This window comes from Larimichthys crocea, unplaced genomic scaffold (assembly GCF_000972845.2).
Source record: "Larimichthys crocea isolate SSNF unplaced genomic scaffold, L_crocea_2.0 scaffold607, whole genome shotgun sequence".
Classification (NCBI taxonomy): domain Eukaryota; kingdom Metazoa; phylum Chordata; class Actinopteri; family Sciaenidae; genus Larimichthys; species Larimichthys crocea.
Window position 1 is genome coordinate 38,137 of NW_020857941.1, and position 16,250 is coordinate 54,386.

At 42.4% G+C, this 16,250-nt stretch overlaps 2 protein-coding genes across 2 annotated transcripts; one reads left to right on the plus strand and one right to left on the minus strand.

The window, feature by feature from the left end:
* The first annotated feature begins 41 nt into the window (after positions 1-41).
* Positions 42-6,660, plus strand: tmem121b (transmembrane protein 121B). Its single transcript, XM_019253914.2, has one exon. The coding sequence runs from the start codon at positions 241-243 to the stop codon at positions 1,417-1,419; it is 1,179 nt and encodes a 392-aa protein (XP_019109459.1). The 5' UTR covers positions 42-240; the 3' UTR covers positions 1,420-6,660.
* Positions 6,420-14,287, minus strand: il17ra1a (interleukin 17 receptor A1a). The gene is made up of 11 exons (XM_010749587.3): positions 14,074-14,287; positions 12,210-12,234; positions 11,834-11,980; positions 11,590-11,711; positions 10,894-11,020; positions 10,721-10,768; positions 10,488-10,639; positions 9,649-9,723; positions 9,458-9,527; positions 8,982-9,095; positions 6,420-8,892 (listed from the first exon to the last, which is right to left on the minus strand). Exons 1-11 carry the CDS (start codon positions 14,167-14,169, stop codon positions 7,421-7,423), a joined length of 2,448 nt encoding a protein of 815 aa, XP_010747889.3. The 5' UTR covers positions 14,170-14,287; the 3' UTR covers positions 6,420-7,420.
* Between the last annotated feature and the right edge of the window lie 1,963 nt (positions 14,288-16,250).

Below are 16,250 nucleotides of genomic sequence, written 5' to 3' on the forward strand. Positions count from 1 at the left end.
TCCTTCTGTGTAAGACACAAACACAGTATTGAGTCTGATACACACTTACACAAATCATCATTATTATAGATGATCAATATTTCTCTTTATTCTCTATAAAGAATAATAGCAGGTGCAGCAGCAGCTGTAGTCCAGTCCATCAGAGTCCAGGCCTGTCTTTGCGCATGTCTCTCTTTCTCCACCTTTAAAAGCATCACATAGGAAGAAAAGAGGAGAAAGGGAGGCGACAGCACAAATACAATGATCTCAGAAACTGAGAACGACAATCCGAAGGCCGAGTATCTCCGATCTGAAGCGAACTATTGCCCAGACTCCGCCGTCTCCTCTTCTCCGGAATCTGGGCGACTGAGCAGGAGGCGGGACACCCAGACCACCAGCGGCAGCATCATCCCGGAGCAGAGCGGCAGCATCCAGCCCCTGGTCTCCTCAGCTGCGGCCGCCGCCTGCATCATGACATCGGGGGAGTTCATCCAGACCGCTCCCCTGCTGGCGCACAAATCCAAGAGGAGCCTGTTGTACAAGGCGCTCTGCTTCCTCCTGCTCATCTTCCAGGGTGGCATTCTGGACTTCTACCTCATCATCTTCACCGACCTGTACTGGTGCTCATGGATAGCCACGGACCTGGTGGTGATCTCGGGCTGGGGGATTTTCTTCATGAAGAACGCGCGGAGCAAGAGGGAGCGGGCCTGCGGCTTCCACCAGAAGAGCTCCATCTTCGGCTGCAACCTCGGGGAGTTCACCTACGCCTACCTGGCTTGGCTCATCTATGTGATCGCCTGCACCCCGAAGGTGGTGCTCATCCTGGAGACCTCCATCCTGGACCTGGTCGCGCTCAAGGTGCCGTGCGGAGTGACCGGCTTCAAGATCATCATGCTGCTGTCCGCGCCGCTGCTCTTCTGCCTCATCAACTCCATCATCGAGGATTTAAACGGGGCGACGCGGCACCGATCCCAGAGCTGCTTCATGAGCACCTGTCTGGACCTGCTGGACAGCTTCACGCTCGTAGAGATGCTGCTCAGGAACGAGATCCCCACCGTGTACCTCAAGTACACCGTGATCTCGGTGTACTTCGTGACCCTGGCGGTGCCGGTGATCTGGCTCTACGAGCTGACGGCGTCGGAGCTGCGCTGCCCTTGGCTGTGGGCCCGCTTCTCCACGGGGCTAGTGGTCAACGCGCCCCTGCTGGTGGTCAGGTGTTTCCAGGTGTATGTCTACAAGATGCCGGTGTCGGTGTTCATGTTCAAAAACATCTTCTTCTTGGTATGTAAGTTCCTGGAGCTGGTGGAGCAGTGTGTGGCGGTGCAGGGAGTCCGGAGGCTGGCCAGCAGCAGCAACCCGGCCCAGTTCTCCCACTGCGTGTCCGAGAACGACATGTGTCCGCACGGATACGTCAACACCCTGGCCGTCACTCAGTCTTAGAGCCCGGGCAAAGGGTCGGCTCTGCCTGCAGTGATGATGGGAGAAAGTGGAGAAGCGGTGCTGCGTTCCAGACACAGCAATTAGAAAATCCCATTTCTGAATTTCTGAATGTGAGGTACTGAGGCCAGAGTGTCAGTTTATGAACCTCCCCATTAAACAGTGCAGAGGGCTCATTTTTAAATGAACTGAGGAAAAACTGAATTGAATTGTCCAAACAAACCAAACTTAAAGAGTCACTTTGCCCAAATACAAAAATACATATAAATTATCAGTTACCTCTGGCTGCTGCCTTCACCCACAGACTGTATGAAACATGGGCATAATCTAGGTTGAATGAAGCCTTGATACTGAAACCGGCCTCACCTGTCAGTCAAAGCGTCCACACTGTTAATCCTGAGTAACTTTAAGTCTTAATAAAATTTGAACAGGTGAGTTGAAAATCTTTTTTTTTTATTTGGACCTTTAAGTTTGGCTTAAGTCATTTAATTGTTCCCATCAACGTGAACAGTAAATGTATAAAATAGAAATGAGAGAATATCTGCAGGTTACTGTGTAGATGAGATATTTCTTTTCATTTTGGTGAACTGGCCCTTTAAACAACAACAAAAACTAACATGACATAAAGTCTATTTCATGTCAAGCGCAAATACAAGAAACCACAAATAAAGTGAGGCACCTAGACACCTCACAGTTGGGTGTCTGTGGTCCCTGTGGGTTAGCTGCTCAGTAGCTTGTTTCTATGAGGCTTGGCTATAAACTTCAAACTCATTCTCAGATTAATAATGGTAATCTGAGAAAATGTATAATGTTAGTGCAATGTTCAGCTCTCCTTTGTTTTTTCAGTCTGGCATAAAATCACTCCACTAACAGCTTGTCAGCGCGTTATCTGACACGTCAATTTTATACCTTAGCACAGATTATCAGCTGTTTTAAATTCTACCACCTGCAAGGGCCTGACTAGGTAAAAAGTACCCTATTGAAGCTTATTGAAGAAGTAGTTGCAGCCATATATTCAATTGTGACACATGGCCCCTCTTGAAGAAAACGCCCCATGATTGGATAAAAATGCTCTCTGGCCCTCCCTTCCATTTATTGGTGCATATTTCCAAACATCTCTGTAATGAATCAAACCACCATTAAATAATGTACAGCCTGAGGGTCTGTGAATCCTGTGATGCACAAAAAGAGCTTATAGATTCACCCGCAAAGGCTAAAAACAGGGAGCATAGCAGATTCTGTTCATAACAAAAGAGAATGGATCTTCAAATTTCTTGACATGTCTGGAACGCATCACCTGTACCAGCCTTACAATGCTCCCTTTCAGACCAGTCTTCAGGTGCTACAGTTAAAGGCAACACCTACAACAAAGAGAACAAACTGTGGTGCAGTGGACCTTGTTGAGTTGTGTGTGTTGAGTCTGAGTTTCATTGATGCACTTGATTGGAGGACAGAGAAACAGCAGCTGGACTGTGTAGTGTCGGGACGCAAAGTGCAATTTGAAGAATCCTCTGATGTGACTCAGCACAGCTCTGCTCCGTACATGTACAGTAGTGTTTTCTATTGATGGCCGTGTCGTCTGCGGGTCTGTGCTGGTTCTAAATGCTGTCTGGTACTGAGTGTAGAGTAGACATGTGTGTGTATGTTAACGCCATGATTAAAGATCCAACAGTGCCATGACAAACATGTTTTCTACAGCCCTTTTCCAATGGACCCAATGAGCCAACAACAGGTTCTGTTGGCATCACTGGCTGCGCTACTGTTTTACTACAACTGTCACTTTTTGGGTCATGAGTCCTGAAAGATCACTTACTACTGGTCACCCTGACATCTGTCATTTCATACGTCTTGGGGTCACCAAAGGACCCAGCCTATTTATACCTGCACCAAGGTTTTGTTTGTGGTGCTGTTTGTTTGTCTGTCAGCAGGATTAGCGGAAAATGACTGGTCCCATTTCCATGAAACTGAGTGGACACCTCAAACATTAGCACCTCAAACATTAGCATAGAAACGTCTTGGTTGAGGTCTGCACTCTCTTCTTGTAGTTCATTAATGGGTGTTCATTTCTGCTTTTCTAAAAGTCATCCAAGAATACAAAACAACTCAGCAGACTCTGAAAAAGATTTTCAACACACCTGTGAGTCAACAGTCTGAAACTTAACATCCCAAAATCCCAGTAATCTCAGTATGTCATGACACAATAAGTAATGATGGCAAGTCATTTATGAGATGAGGAAGTCCTCCTCACAGTCTGGACCTTAAAGATACATGAGGACATGAAGATGCACTGATCAATATTGTTATATTAACAATGGATCGAATGGCGGTTTCATTTTAATTCACTGTAAAGAATTACTCCCAACTGTGCAGCTCCCCTCAGCTCTGCTGGGATTTGTAGTTTCTTTGACCAATAATGTTGCTCTGTGTACTGAACTTGTCACGACAACTCTATAAGGTATTGAAATGTGAATGTTGTGTTTTTCAGGCAGCAGGCAGAGGATGATGTCATTTTTGTAGTGTTTGAAGGACTCCATGACAGAGCTGTTTCATCTGAGCTCTGTTGGAACTCTGAGCTTGGCTAACAATTTCCCCCTGCTTCCAATTTTGATGCTAAGCTATATGTGTCTATATAGGGTGCACAGAGACAATATCGACCTTTTCACCTGACTATGGAAAAGAGTCAGAGAGGGTTCCATTGAAATGAACCATGGAATTCAATCACACACATGCTGAATCAAACTGTGTTGAAAAACACCTTTTTCAGAGTGTACGTCGAATTTTACTGAGAGACAATATGTATCCAGGTGCTGCTTATACTCAGCAGTGAGTTTACTTGACCGACTCTGCAGCTTTGTTTGAATAACAGCATGTCATGGTACGATCACTGTCCTCCACAAAGAGCTCTCCTATAAGCTTGTAGTAATGTTGTATCTAACAAATATGGCCAATCAAAGTATATTAGCTAAGTATATGTAACTGAAAATGATGTATTGTGAAGAATTTGTGCAATATGGGTTACAGGGGTCTAAACTGATTTTAGTGCCTATTATTTTAGACCTGAATGAACTCGTAGTTCATGATGTGAATTTAATCATAGTGAGGGTACCTGTGCAATCTGCCAGCTTTGTTTGCTTCTCTGTGAGCGATGGGTGTCTGCAGGTCAAAGGTTGTGCCTTGTGAGCAGTGGAGGACGGCTGAGGGGTCAAGACTGATGAGAAGGAAAGTCCACCTTAAAGGACAACACCAGAGTTTTGTCCAGTTTTATAAGAATATTGCAGAATTTTTCTTTACAGTGGACTGTCATGTTTCGCATTTCTGTCTACTCTCCACAAATGTCTTCATCATTTCAATACAGCATTGGAACTAAACTTGCAGAGTACTGTTGGTTTGGGTCTCTTTTTGCTGGTTTGATTGTTGAGTTCAAAGGAAGATAAATCTTCAGCCCCATTCAGCACGATCCAGGCCTTATCACCCAGCATCCCCACATCAGTGGCTATTGGACATGCGGCTGAAACTGTTGGGTGTCTACACACATGCGATAATACAGACTGGACTGGAATATCAGTGAATTGAAGTGTACAACTGTGAAAACATATGAAATACTGACATGAAATTCAAGTTGACATTTGTGAGCTCTAGTATGTGAAGGTGTGTGTGTGCAGGTGGTTTTCATGCTGTATTGAAATAAAGTGGTGCTGAAGACTAACTCAATCTCAAAACATGCAGAAAGCAGCCAAATTTGATACAAAGTATACAAGGTCAAAAACCAAGTGTGACTTCCCAAACATTTACTTCTGATCTGACTCATCCCCTGGCAGCCATCACACTGAAGTAATGTTAGCCAGTTCTGCATGTTGGCTAAAAGCTCCATTTAAATCAATGTAAAGTGAACTGACTGTCTAATTTGAAGGAACACTGTCAGGATTTTTTAGCTCTCATTGCTATTCCAAATTTTAAAACAACAACAACACATGCATTTGTAGATTCTGGTTCATTTTTGTACACTTCTAGACAGAGTGAATTGTTCATTCGTTTAAGGGTCCTGACACACCAAAAGAAATTGATGACAGGTGTATTGCCTCAGGCTGAATCATCTGAACTTTGATTGGCTGGCTCTGGTTGGCTAAACAGTCAAATACCACCTGTCAGCTGCAGTACTGAATTCAATCCAGGTTCATCCTAAATTGGATCCAGAGATCTTTCAAACATAGACTCACCTTACTTCACTCTCCAAACTGAAATCATATTTTGAATCAACACGTCTTTCAAAGAGAGGATCCTTGAACGGTGTATTCATTTTGCAGACATCAGGGTGCTGTTGTGAAGTTGACCCTGATGTCTGTGGGTGATTACAGATTACAGAGCTGCCGCTATAAACACAATATGACATGCTGATGGCTTCAGTATTTCTCTCGGCTTTGTTTGTCATGTTGCACTGAGAACAGCTTCTCTTTGTTTATTGCTCACCATATCTTGCCAAAGTATTTGAAATGCTATATTTTGTACTATTTTGTATTATTTCCTTGTGCCAGTAATCTATTAAACCTTTGCATACGTATGGTTTGCATATGTACAGTACGCTGTTAAAAAGGCAGTCTTGATTTGGATTTGCACATGAAGCTTAGCGCACAGTTTAATCACAAGCAGGACCTTTTGTTTACATCCAATGTGAGACTGAAGTATAACAGGCCTTTTACCTGCATGAACAAGCACAGTGCTGAACTACACTGAAACTACCAAAGGCTTTCATGGACATGGATATTCAAACCAAACCGTGCTACACTGATTCAAATGGTTTCTTCTCTCCTGTCTTATATTCTATGGGCTTTCCTTTTCTCCAAACTTGTTTACAGGGAAAGAACATCGCTGTTGTTTACGGATAGGATTCTACCTGTACTGTTAACCTGTGTGATGTATATCTGTACTGATATAATCCAATATATGTACTGTAGATGTAAGACAGAATATTATGTGGTTGAAACCTCAAATAAATACAAGGAAAGTACTGTACAAAGTGGTTATTTATTATTGATTCGTTAGACCCATTACTGAACAAACACCTTCATTGTCAGAGAAAATGTAATCATTACTCAAACTGATACACTGATAAAAACGTTAGACATTCCTGGAATATATCTGACCACTTTAAACACATCACCTCTCTTTTACCTGTGTGCAGATTAACAGCAGGAAACAATAAGATATTTCAGTTCAGAATCAAAGAGCAGGGCTTCTTTCTACATTCAATAACAACAATGTTCAACAATCACACAGGTTGAGCAAGCAACTACCTAAAGCCAGATGAACCCAGCACAGACCCCAAATCTCTAGACCTTTAATGACTCATTTGTTTCTCTCAGTTCCTATGTACTGTGTGTGTTAGTGCTGATTTGATTAAGAACAAAGGTATTTCATAAAATAAGTAAAATAAGCACAACATAGACTAAGATAATACAATTTGCAAACCAGATTTTGACTTGATTCTCTCAGGGACCCTCTACAAGACAGCAGGAGTTGCTTTACAGCTACTATCATTTCAGTTCAAGTTTTAGTTAGTGCTAAGTTGAACCTGAGCTTGTCTGCAACCCCCTGGGCTCCCTGAGGATCAGGGGCCTCTTGGCAGTTTCTGCTTTGCCTGGTTGCTAATGCAGTTTTTCAAGCTCTTGTCTGAGTGATGAACCAAGAGTTAATTCAGCTGCAGAAAGGAGACAGAGGAGACAGAGTGCAAAGGAGTCACACAACCTGTTAAAATGTACATTGTGTATGTGTATATATATATATATATATATATATATAAACATTGTATATTGCATGTGGTCACCAAGTCTACTTTGTCTTGATCATGGTGATAATAATAATAATAATAATAATAATAATAATAATAATAATAATATGTGGGTTACAACAGAAGTGCTGTCCTCATACAGTGTCTGCACCTCTTTTTTTTATTATTCCAGAATATGTTGGTTAAAGTCAGAAGGTTGCTGGAGGTGGACAGTGAGCATCAGTCTGCTTCAGGATCCATGTCACAGTATCTGAGATTCCTCTCAAACAGCTCCTCCTGGAGCCTCCTCAAAGCCACCAGTGGATCCTCTTTCAAAGGGCATTCAGGCTGGGAAGACATTTTGGAAATGTAGCCTTGATCAGATCCACTGCTCTGACCCTTTCCACTCAGCTCCAGAACCTCATACTCCTCCATCTCCACAGGCTGAGAGTGGTTAATTTCAGATGGAGGTAAATATTCACTCTGCATGCTGGCACTTGAGGATTCTGGAGGGTTTGAGTTCATGGAGTTGTGTGGGGCCAAGCCTCTCTGGTCTGAATGAGTAAAGAGTTGGCTCATGGGTAGAAGGGAATCCTCTTCTTTGTCCTCAGTGGGAAGTTGACCCAAAGGTTCTATCTTAAGGGACAGCCAGTTCTGTCTTGCTGATGGTGGCTTGTACAAAACAGGCTCACAAAAGTAGACAGATTGTGGAGTGGGGCTGTAAGGATACATGTCATCTGCCAACACTTCATCCAGGTTTAAAGGATACTCATGTTTGTACCCAGGGTTCACTACTGGTGTAATTTCTGCCACTGACGACATCTCACGATCTGTGTTCAGTTCAGGTGTAAGGACATGAATACTGTTGCCATTTTCGTGGATTTCTACCCCTTGGGTGTAGACAGGAAGCCCATCTCTGATTACAGGAACACATTCAAGGACTGGAGGGAGCTGCAGCTGGTCAATGAGCGCACTGGCCTCCGTTATGACCTCTTCCTCACTGTCCACACACTCTTTCTCAAACCAGTCAGGGTTTTCCAACTGGTAGACCTGGAAGGTTTTGATGGCATTCTTCAGGGCTCGACCTGAGGGACACTTGAAATATTCATCTCCACCAATGCCCTCGATGTGGCTGACCTGACCTGGCTGATACTTCTCAATGTCTAGGAGGCGGAAGTACAGCTCTTCAAAGTGCTTCATCAACTTGTATTTCACTGCTATGTCAAAAACTGATGGCACGTCTTGTTCACTGCTGATGTCATCGAAGTAAGCTACCATGTACTTTCCCAGCATGCCTGCCTGGTGCATATCTGGTAGGAAGAGGTTGAGAAAGGGAGTGAGCATGTCATCGGTAGGGGAGAGAATGTCTTCCCTCAGTGTAACCCGGCCCTGGCCACACATGGCCCTCCACTTTGCCTGAACGCCACGCGAACACAGCACCAGGATTTTGTCCATGGGATTTTTAAGTTGCTGCCGTTGCCACTCGAGCCATCGAAGGCGACCCACCATGCCGACTGAGGTGGAGTCCAACAGGTCCACCAGCACCTTGGTGCCACATTTGGCCTGGAGGAAGGCGCAGAGCTTCAGCACTATGTCCCTGTAAAAGTGGTGGTCCTGGGAGTAGATGACCAGCACTTTGGGGGGTTGTTTAAGCTTCTCCTTGTGCTGTATTTCATCACCACCCATAGGTGCTGGAGTAACATCAAGTTTGCCTGAAAGTGCACAAGTGCATGAGGAAATGATAAGTAAATTCAAACCAGCAGCTTGGATGAATTTTAAAGTTATTGTATATGAGACAAACCTGGCTTCCTGCAGATGACATACATAATAACTGCCATCACTGCACACATAAACACCGCTCCCAAGATGGCAAATAGGTACAAGCGCACATTGGGGCCCTCTACTAATACCACAGCTGTGGAAATGAGAACATAAAAACAATAAAAGAGAGATAGATACAGGCGACAGAGAAAGTATTCAATTATCAGCTTCATACACATAGATAAAATTTGTCACCACACAGTTGTTCCGTTCTTTAAAAAAAGCCAGAATGGTTTCCATGGAGAAATACAATTAAAGGGGAAAAATATGAATCCTAGTAACCTGTACTACAGTGTTTCATATCACCGCTCTATAGATTTCTCCTAAATTCACAAAAACATTCAACATTATATAATATGGCTGCCCCTGTGAAGCTCAAACGTTGTACCGTAATCATCAGACAGAGCATCGTGTCACTCTACTACTTACAATATACTAACAATATTATGTACATACCTGGACAAATATTCAGAGTTCTCTTCCGACGCACACAGTCTTGGTCACATCGCGGGAAGATAGGTTTGATCTGCAATAAAGAATAAAGTCATATTAACTCCAACATGAAGGCCAAATGTGAGCAATAATAATAAGCCAATATACTACTAATACTACTACTTTACTAGTAATAGTAAAAAAAAAAAGTTAACCTCAACATCAAACTGGCAGCAGTGTCGTGGCCATTTATCCAGGATGAATGTTGCATTCAGTGTCCTCTGATTAGTCTGCAGAAAAGAGTTTTTTCATGTGCATAGTTTTAGATCAGATTTAAAAAACGACTTATCATGACAATTATCAATTCAAATGTTTGTCACAGGCGGTGTGTGAAGTCACAGCTCTCAGTATAACACAGACTACAGCTTTCACCGCTCCCCACTCACACTGAGAAGTTTCTTTTGAAGTTTGTGTTTTAAATGGCAGTATGGCTAAATGAGGCTTATTCTGCTCACTGTCCACAGCAGTACGTAGCTCTGATTCTGAGCTGAGATCTGTGTCTGCTTCTACAAACTGGGTGCGTGATGACTACTGCCTACTGTAGGTAACATACTGACTATGCATACAAGCTCACTTCAAAGTATCTCTTTAAATAGCATATGAATACTCTCCGCAGTAGAAGACAGTAGTGCTGAGGAAGGACAGAGAAAGGTGCTGACATCTCACTCTGAAGTGCAGCTCAGCTCTCTCAGAGCTGTTTTCAGGTGTCAGTGTTCTTATTTGGTGTCAGATTTATCCAAACGAGATATACTCGAGTGGTTTGCAAATATAATGAGCTGCCTTTTTAACAATGAGCAGAAGAAACACTGCACAGAGAGGCAGCCACTCCGTCTCCTGCAGCAGAACAAAGACAGAAACTGGGCTAAAAACTAGGCTAAGGTACAACACAGGATGTTGTAATGAGCACATACAGTAATGTTCTGGGTCATTCATCTTCAGAGTGTGACAGCCTATTACACAAGTATTTGAATCCCCTTGTTTCATGTGAGCTTACCTTGTATATACGCTGCACTTGTGGGATACGGGAGCACTGAACAATAACCAAGTACTCCTCACAGTGCGTGTCAGGACTGAAGCTTACACACAGTGCAGCTCTTGTATTGACAGAGATGTTAGACACAGTGATGTTCGGCTGCCACAGACTTCCTACAGCACAACAACACAGCATGTTAGGACTGGTCTACATGATTCACTCACATTACTGACTTAGATATAGCAGAGACACACCTCTCTCTATGCAGAACTGCGTCCTCTGCATTGTGGGGTCTGGACAATCTGTGTAAATCAGAATGAAAGATTTAAGTAAAAAAATGTAGAAATACATGTAGTAAAACAAAACTTTTATGCGTTCAATCCAACACAACAACAACAACCAAATTCTGGTTCCGACTTCGACTCACCAGGAACAAGAACTTCATGGCTGACATCATAGTAGCTGTGTCCTAGCTCTGGTTTGGGGATGTTGAAGACAGACACACGGTATCTCTCACCAGGGTCCAACACGAGCATGTCAGCTGAGAATGACCACTGAAGACACAGAATGATGTTGTCGGTTACAAGCTGATGCTGACCACAAAGAGCATGAAGCTCTATGAAGCAGCCTCTGATCCTGAACATTGGTCTAATCTGAGATTTACAACACAGTCGCAGCATGTTTAAACACAGAGATGCTGTTATTTTTATTCAAAAATATTGTACATTATTAAGTAGAACATGGTTTGGTCCAGTGAAGAGTGGAACTATACGAAGTCATAGTTCCACTCTTCACTGAAGTCATATTTTTTGGTTCTAAATGTTCTGCTACAATAAATCAATAAAAATAAGGCAGAGCTGAGTAATCTGATATGGAAACAGTGTAAAGTCACTATAAATACATGGTGAACAGTGTGGCATGACAGGACAGACACCTCTCAAACAAACAGCTGCTCTTCTAGTTAGATCAGTCTGTCAGTCATTAAACAAATTCACTTGACACTGACACGAAAGTGAAGAAACCAAGTGTACCCTCTCACATTTCCACCAAGTTTCATGAAAATGTTTCTGTTGTCCTGATAGACAGACATGACCTCGTTGTTGAAAGTGACGCAGACACTCACCTTGTCCCCTGATGGACTCCTCATTGGGAGTGTGTCTTTGAAAGAGTATCGAACACACAGGTTCTGATTGGTGGACATCACTAAAACGTGCAGCTCGGTGGCCTTCAGGTAACTAATACTGCCTGAGGAGAAACACAGCAGAGCAGAGCTCACTTTATCTATCAAGTGTAGATAAACTTAAGTTTCTCGTCTACTCCTCCGCCTATCTTGCTGTGTGTAACTCTTGAGACACACACTGACTTACCATCGTCCTTTATCTTCCAGTTGGCAAGCAGGACGGGCTGCAGGTGTCCTCTCTCATCCTGCCTGGTGCCCACAGACACCAACAAGTCCTCTGGACTGCTGGGAGTGTACTTACTAGCATCCAGCCATTTACTGTCCATACAGTTACCTGCGCATGCGCGCGCGTGCACACACACACACACACACACACACACACACACACACACACACACACACACACACACACACACACACACACACACACACACACACACACACACACACACACACACACACAGTGTCAGCAGACATGTTTTTTTTCTTGATTTAAATGAAAGCAGTATTTCAGAGCTCCATCCTGACACTGAGTCAGTTTGAGGAGAGAAAAGTTCACTCACTGTGGGTGACTTTGCATGTCAAAGCCTGTGACAGGAAAAGGAAGAGAGGATTAGAAATGACACTTCTCACTCTTAACAATGATAAGACTGGTTTTCCGTCTCTTCACACAGCTGCACAGAGTTCAGAGTACATCATTAAACATTAAACAGAACATTGGTGACTGTGTAGGAGCATCAACAGGCTGACACACATGTTTTTCTAGTCTGATGTCAGGAAAAGAATTCAGTGTCAACAGGAAGTCCCATGAGAGAAACAGATCCAGTCAAAGTGTATAGATTATATCAGAGAGATACATAAAAGATCAAATATCAACCATTCAACTTGTCTAATAAAATAAACGTATAGATCTAAACTAAACTAGAAAAGAAATCTTTCTGATTCATGACAACAAAGATTCTTCCTGGCTGAAAAGAATTTTATGAACGTGAACTTGAACTCAACTGCTTTAATATTACATCAATATGCTGATATGTATGTATTTATGTCTCTAGGACATCATTCCTCAGTGGTATTTTATATTTAAAGTAATCATTCTCTGACACATTCTCAGTCCTTACAGATGGAGCCCTCATAATCCTCATGCAGATTAAAAATGTTTTCTGCCATTTGTAGTAGTAGATGCCCCAGAAATGATTTAGATTTCAAACTTTTCAACCTAAACACTTCAGACTTCAAAAATGGTTTTGACAATTGATGTGGTGCGTCCTAAACCTGATGAAGTGAGCCTCATTGGCTCAGAATCATTTTTTAATTGACACTTCCCAGTCATAGTTATGATAAACCATAACTATATTCATTGAGTCCTAATTCTTTTTGCGGACCCCAGTAAAATGACTCCATGTGAAGACAGCTGATCTACAACATGTGCTGTGTTTTTTTATATTTTATGAAAGATTAACTATCAAAAAAACTTTCATTAGAATGCTTATACTTCATTTTTATTCCATATGAAAAAGCACGTCATGAGAATGTGCAAATAATATTATACTCAGCACGGTCTACACCTGCTCTATACGAAAGAGCCATGAGATAACTTCTATCTATTTATTAATATCTGTTCCCATAGCAACACAACAGTTAACACATAGTTTTTTAAAGAGGGCCAGATCTGATGATGTGAAGACGCTGGGTGGCCAACACTAACATTTTAATCTATCTACCTTAAAAAAATGAAGGTTCCATACAAATGCACTGGTCAGTTTTATTTTCATTGTCACAATTATATATATATATTTTTTCAAAAAACAACAATGTAACCAAATCTAAACCAATCAGGCGTGAACAAATCTAAAAACCAGTTCTTCCTTTCTTTCACATCTGGAGTCAGATAACAAAGAATACATTGTATGAACACTTACATGGAGCTGATACACTAAATGTAAACATGACTTATTATGAGTAATGTCTGTTACACTTTAAGTTGAAAACATACCACTCTTGCTTTTCTTTCTTCTCTTTCACAAGATCATTCAGAAAGTCATATTTAGTGTCACATGTACAGATATATAACAGCAGCAGTTATGTCCTGACAGGTTCAAATGCTTCGTTATGTCAACCAAAAAAGACTAATCTTCCAGCCATACATATCTGACAATCCTAGCAGACCAAAAATAATAATATAATAAATATATATTTATAAATATATAAATAAATAAAAATATAATAATAATATAAAAACCAAACTTTGGACATGCTGTGACTCTGATAAAGTTCTGTTAGAACTCTCCTTAACCGGTGACCGTACAGAACCTGAGAACAGACCCGGTCACGGAAGTCGCTGAAGCTCGCGCTCAGCGTCCACCGTCAGGGGAAACCCGCGAGTACACACGGTGCTTCCTGGTGTCTCGCGGCGGCCTGGCTTACCTGCCGCGTGCAGTTGAGTGGAGGTGACGTCAACACTCTCACCGTGGACGACAGCGACACGCTCACTAACAGCACGAGAGCCCCAGAAAGAATCATTGTGGAGGGAGAAGTCAGTCACACTAACAGTCTGAAGAGAGTGTGAGGCCCGCCATCACAGAACACACACACTGACACACACCGACAGAAAACACAGCGACACTGAGCTCGTGACTGTTGATTAATGAAAAACTTCCGCCTCTTTATGCAAATCACCACTTCTGTTTACGGGAACTTACCCTCATGCTGCCTTCACGTTACCTGGGAATATAAAGCACCGTATGTTGACTAACACATCATAGATTGTATTGATTAGAGAAGGCTGATTAAATGATCAGAACACGAGCTCACAGTCTGAACACACATACTGTAGATTTATTTTCATGACACAGGTGAGTTCACACTGTCAGAGTGCTGTGAGCACCTGGATGGTGCAACGCTGGACGCTCACCATCATGGTCACCATTTTGGTTACATAGTGGAAGGGAGGGACCAGTGGCACTGTGAGCTGAAGAAGTGACTGGAGCTGAAGAGGTTCTGATTTAAAAACAGTGTAGGTGGAACATATTTTATATTTATATTTTGACAGTCAGATGTTGGCTCTAATGCCTGCTCGTTCAGCGAAGAAGAAGATGCAGTGAAATGTTCCGATTGTCATTTGTGGTATGTGCACAATGGACATACTCCAACTGAGGCAACACTACACTGCTGAAATGAACACACTACACCAGTTCCAGCAGTAGTAATGCACTGTGTACTACGTCAAAGTGTTATTAGAAGTATCTGAATTGAGACAGAAAATATCTAAAATGTCCTTCCACTAAAGTTGCATATTAATATTTCACATACTATAAGATCTATAAAAACAAACAAAATAAAGAGTTGAAGAACACGCACAGATTATCTGTGTGTTCTTAACACTAAGTGAAATCTGACGTCGTTTTTACCAGGATGTTTTTGCCAAACTGTTTTTCCTACAGAGCCTGAATGCAGCAAGAATTCAGGTCTCTTCCTTGTTGTGTGGGCTGAGTGTGTGGGGAGAGAACATGTTCCACTAGTTCAAAGTGACACATTTGTGACTGATCCTCACCGTGATGGAAATGGAAATGACTCTGTCATGTGGGTTTGGACAGAACACACTGACACTGTCAGGCTGAGGAGCACGGACACTGATCTAAAGACATGTCAGTCAGTCTCACACTGTATGAGCTGAACACTGGAGGAAACAGAGGGCAGGGCGAGGACGACATGGTTCCTTATCAGTCATCCTGAGTGCTGCACAGGTGCATTTGGATATGTTCAACACTAGATGGCACAAAAAGACTGAACCTGTCCACAGATCAAGACTGTGGAACTTCAAGCCAAGGCCAAATCTTACCTGAATAACAAAACAAAAGTAACAAAGGTATTTCAAATTTCACCTTCACAGCCCAACTAGTCCAACCAGACTAGAGCTTCAAGAGTTCTTGTTCTGAAGTGGAATACACGTTTTCTTCTTTTTTTCCACAAAAAAGTCCACATAACAACATCCAACATAATTTTGCTTCTGTGGAAACCTGGAAGTGTAAGATTGTCATAATGTTTCATATCATTCATATTTCATTATAAGCAGCATTTATTTGTATTGTGTGTTGGTTATATCATGCCACCTTTCCCTGGGCTCCTGCATCAAACAGCACAGTTGAATAAGTCTTGGACTTGACAAGCCTGTAGTTGTGTGTAATATCAAATCAAGTGAACTAAAATTGTCCAGAGGATAGTCCATACTGTATGTATTTCCAGCTGAAGGACTCGTAACTTTTCAGAATAATCAAGCAGATGCAGAAAAACTAGTCCACGCATTTGTTACTTCTAGGCTGGACTATTGTAACTCTTTGTTATCAGGCTGCTCTAATAAGTCTCTTACGACTTTGCAGTTAATTCAGAATGCTGCTGCATGTGTTCTGACAGGAACCAAGATCAGAGATCACATCTCTCCCATTTTGGCTTCCTTGCATTGGGTACCTATTAAATCTAGAATAGAATTTAAAATTATTCTCCTTACTTACAAAGCTCTTCATGGTCAGGCACCAGCGCCGGTCCTGGTCACATTTGCGCCCTGGGCAAACCCCCCCCCCGAGGCGAACATTTTCTCGTGAGCC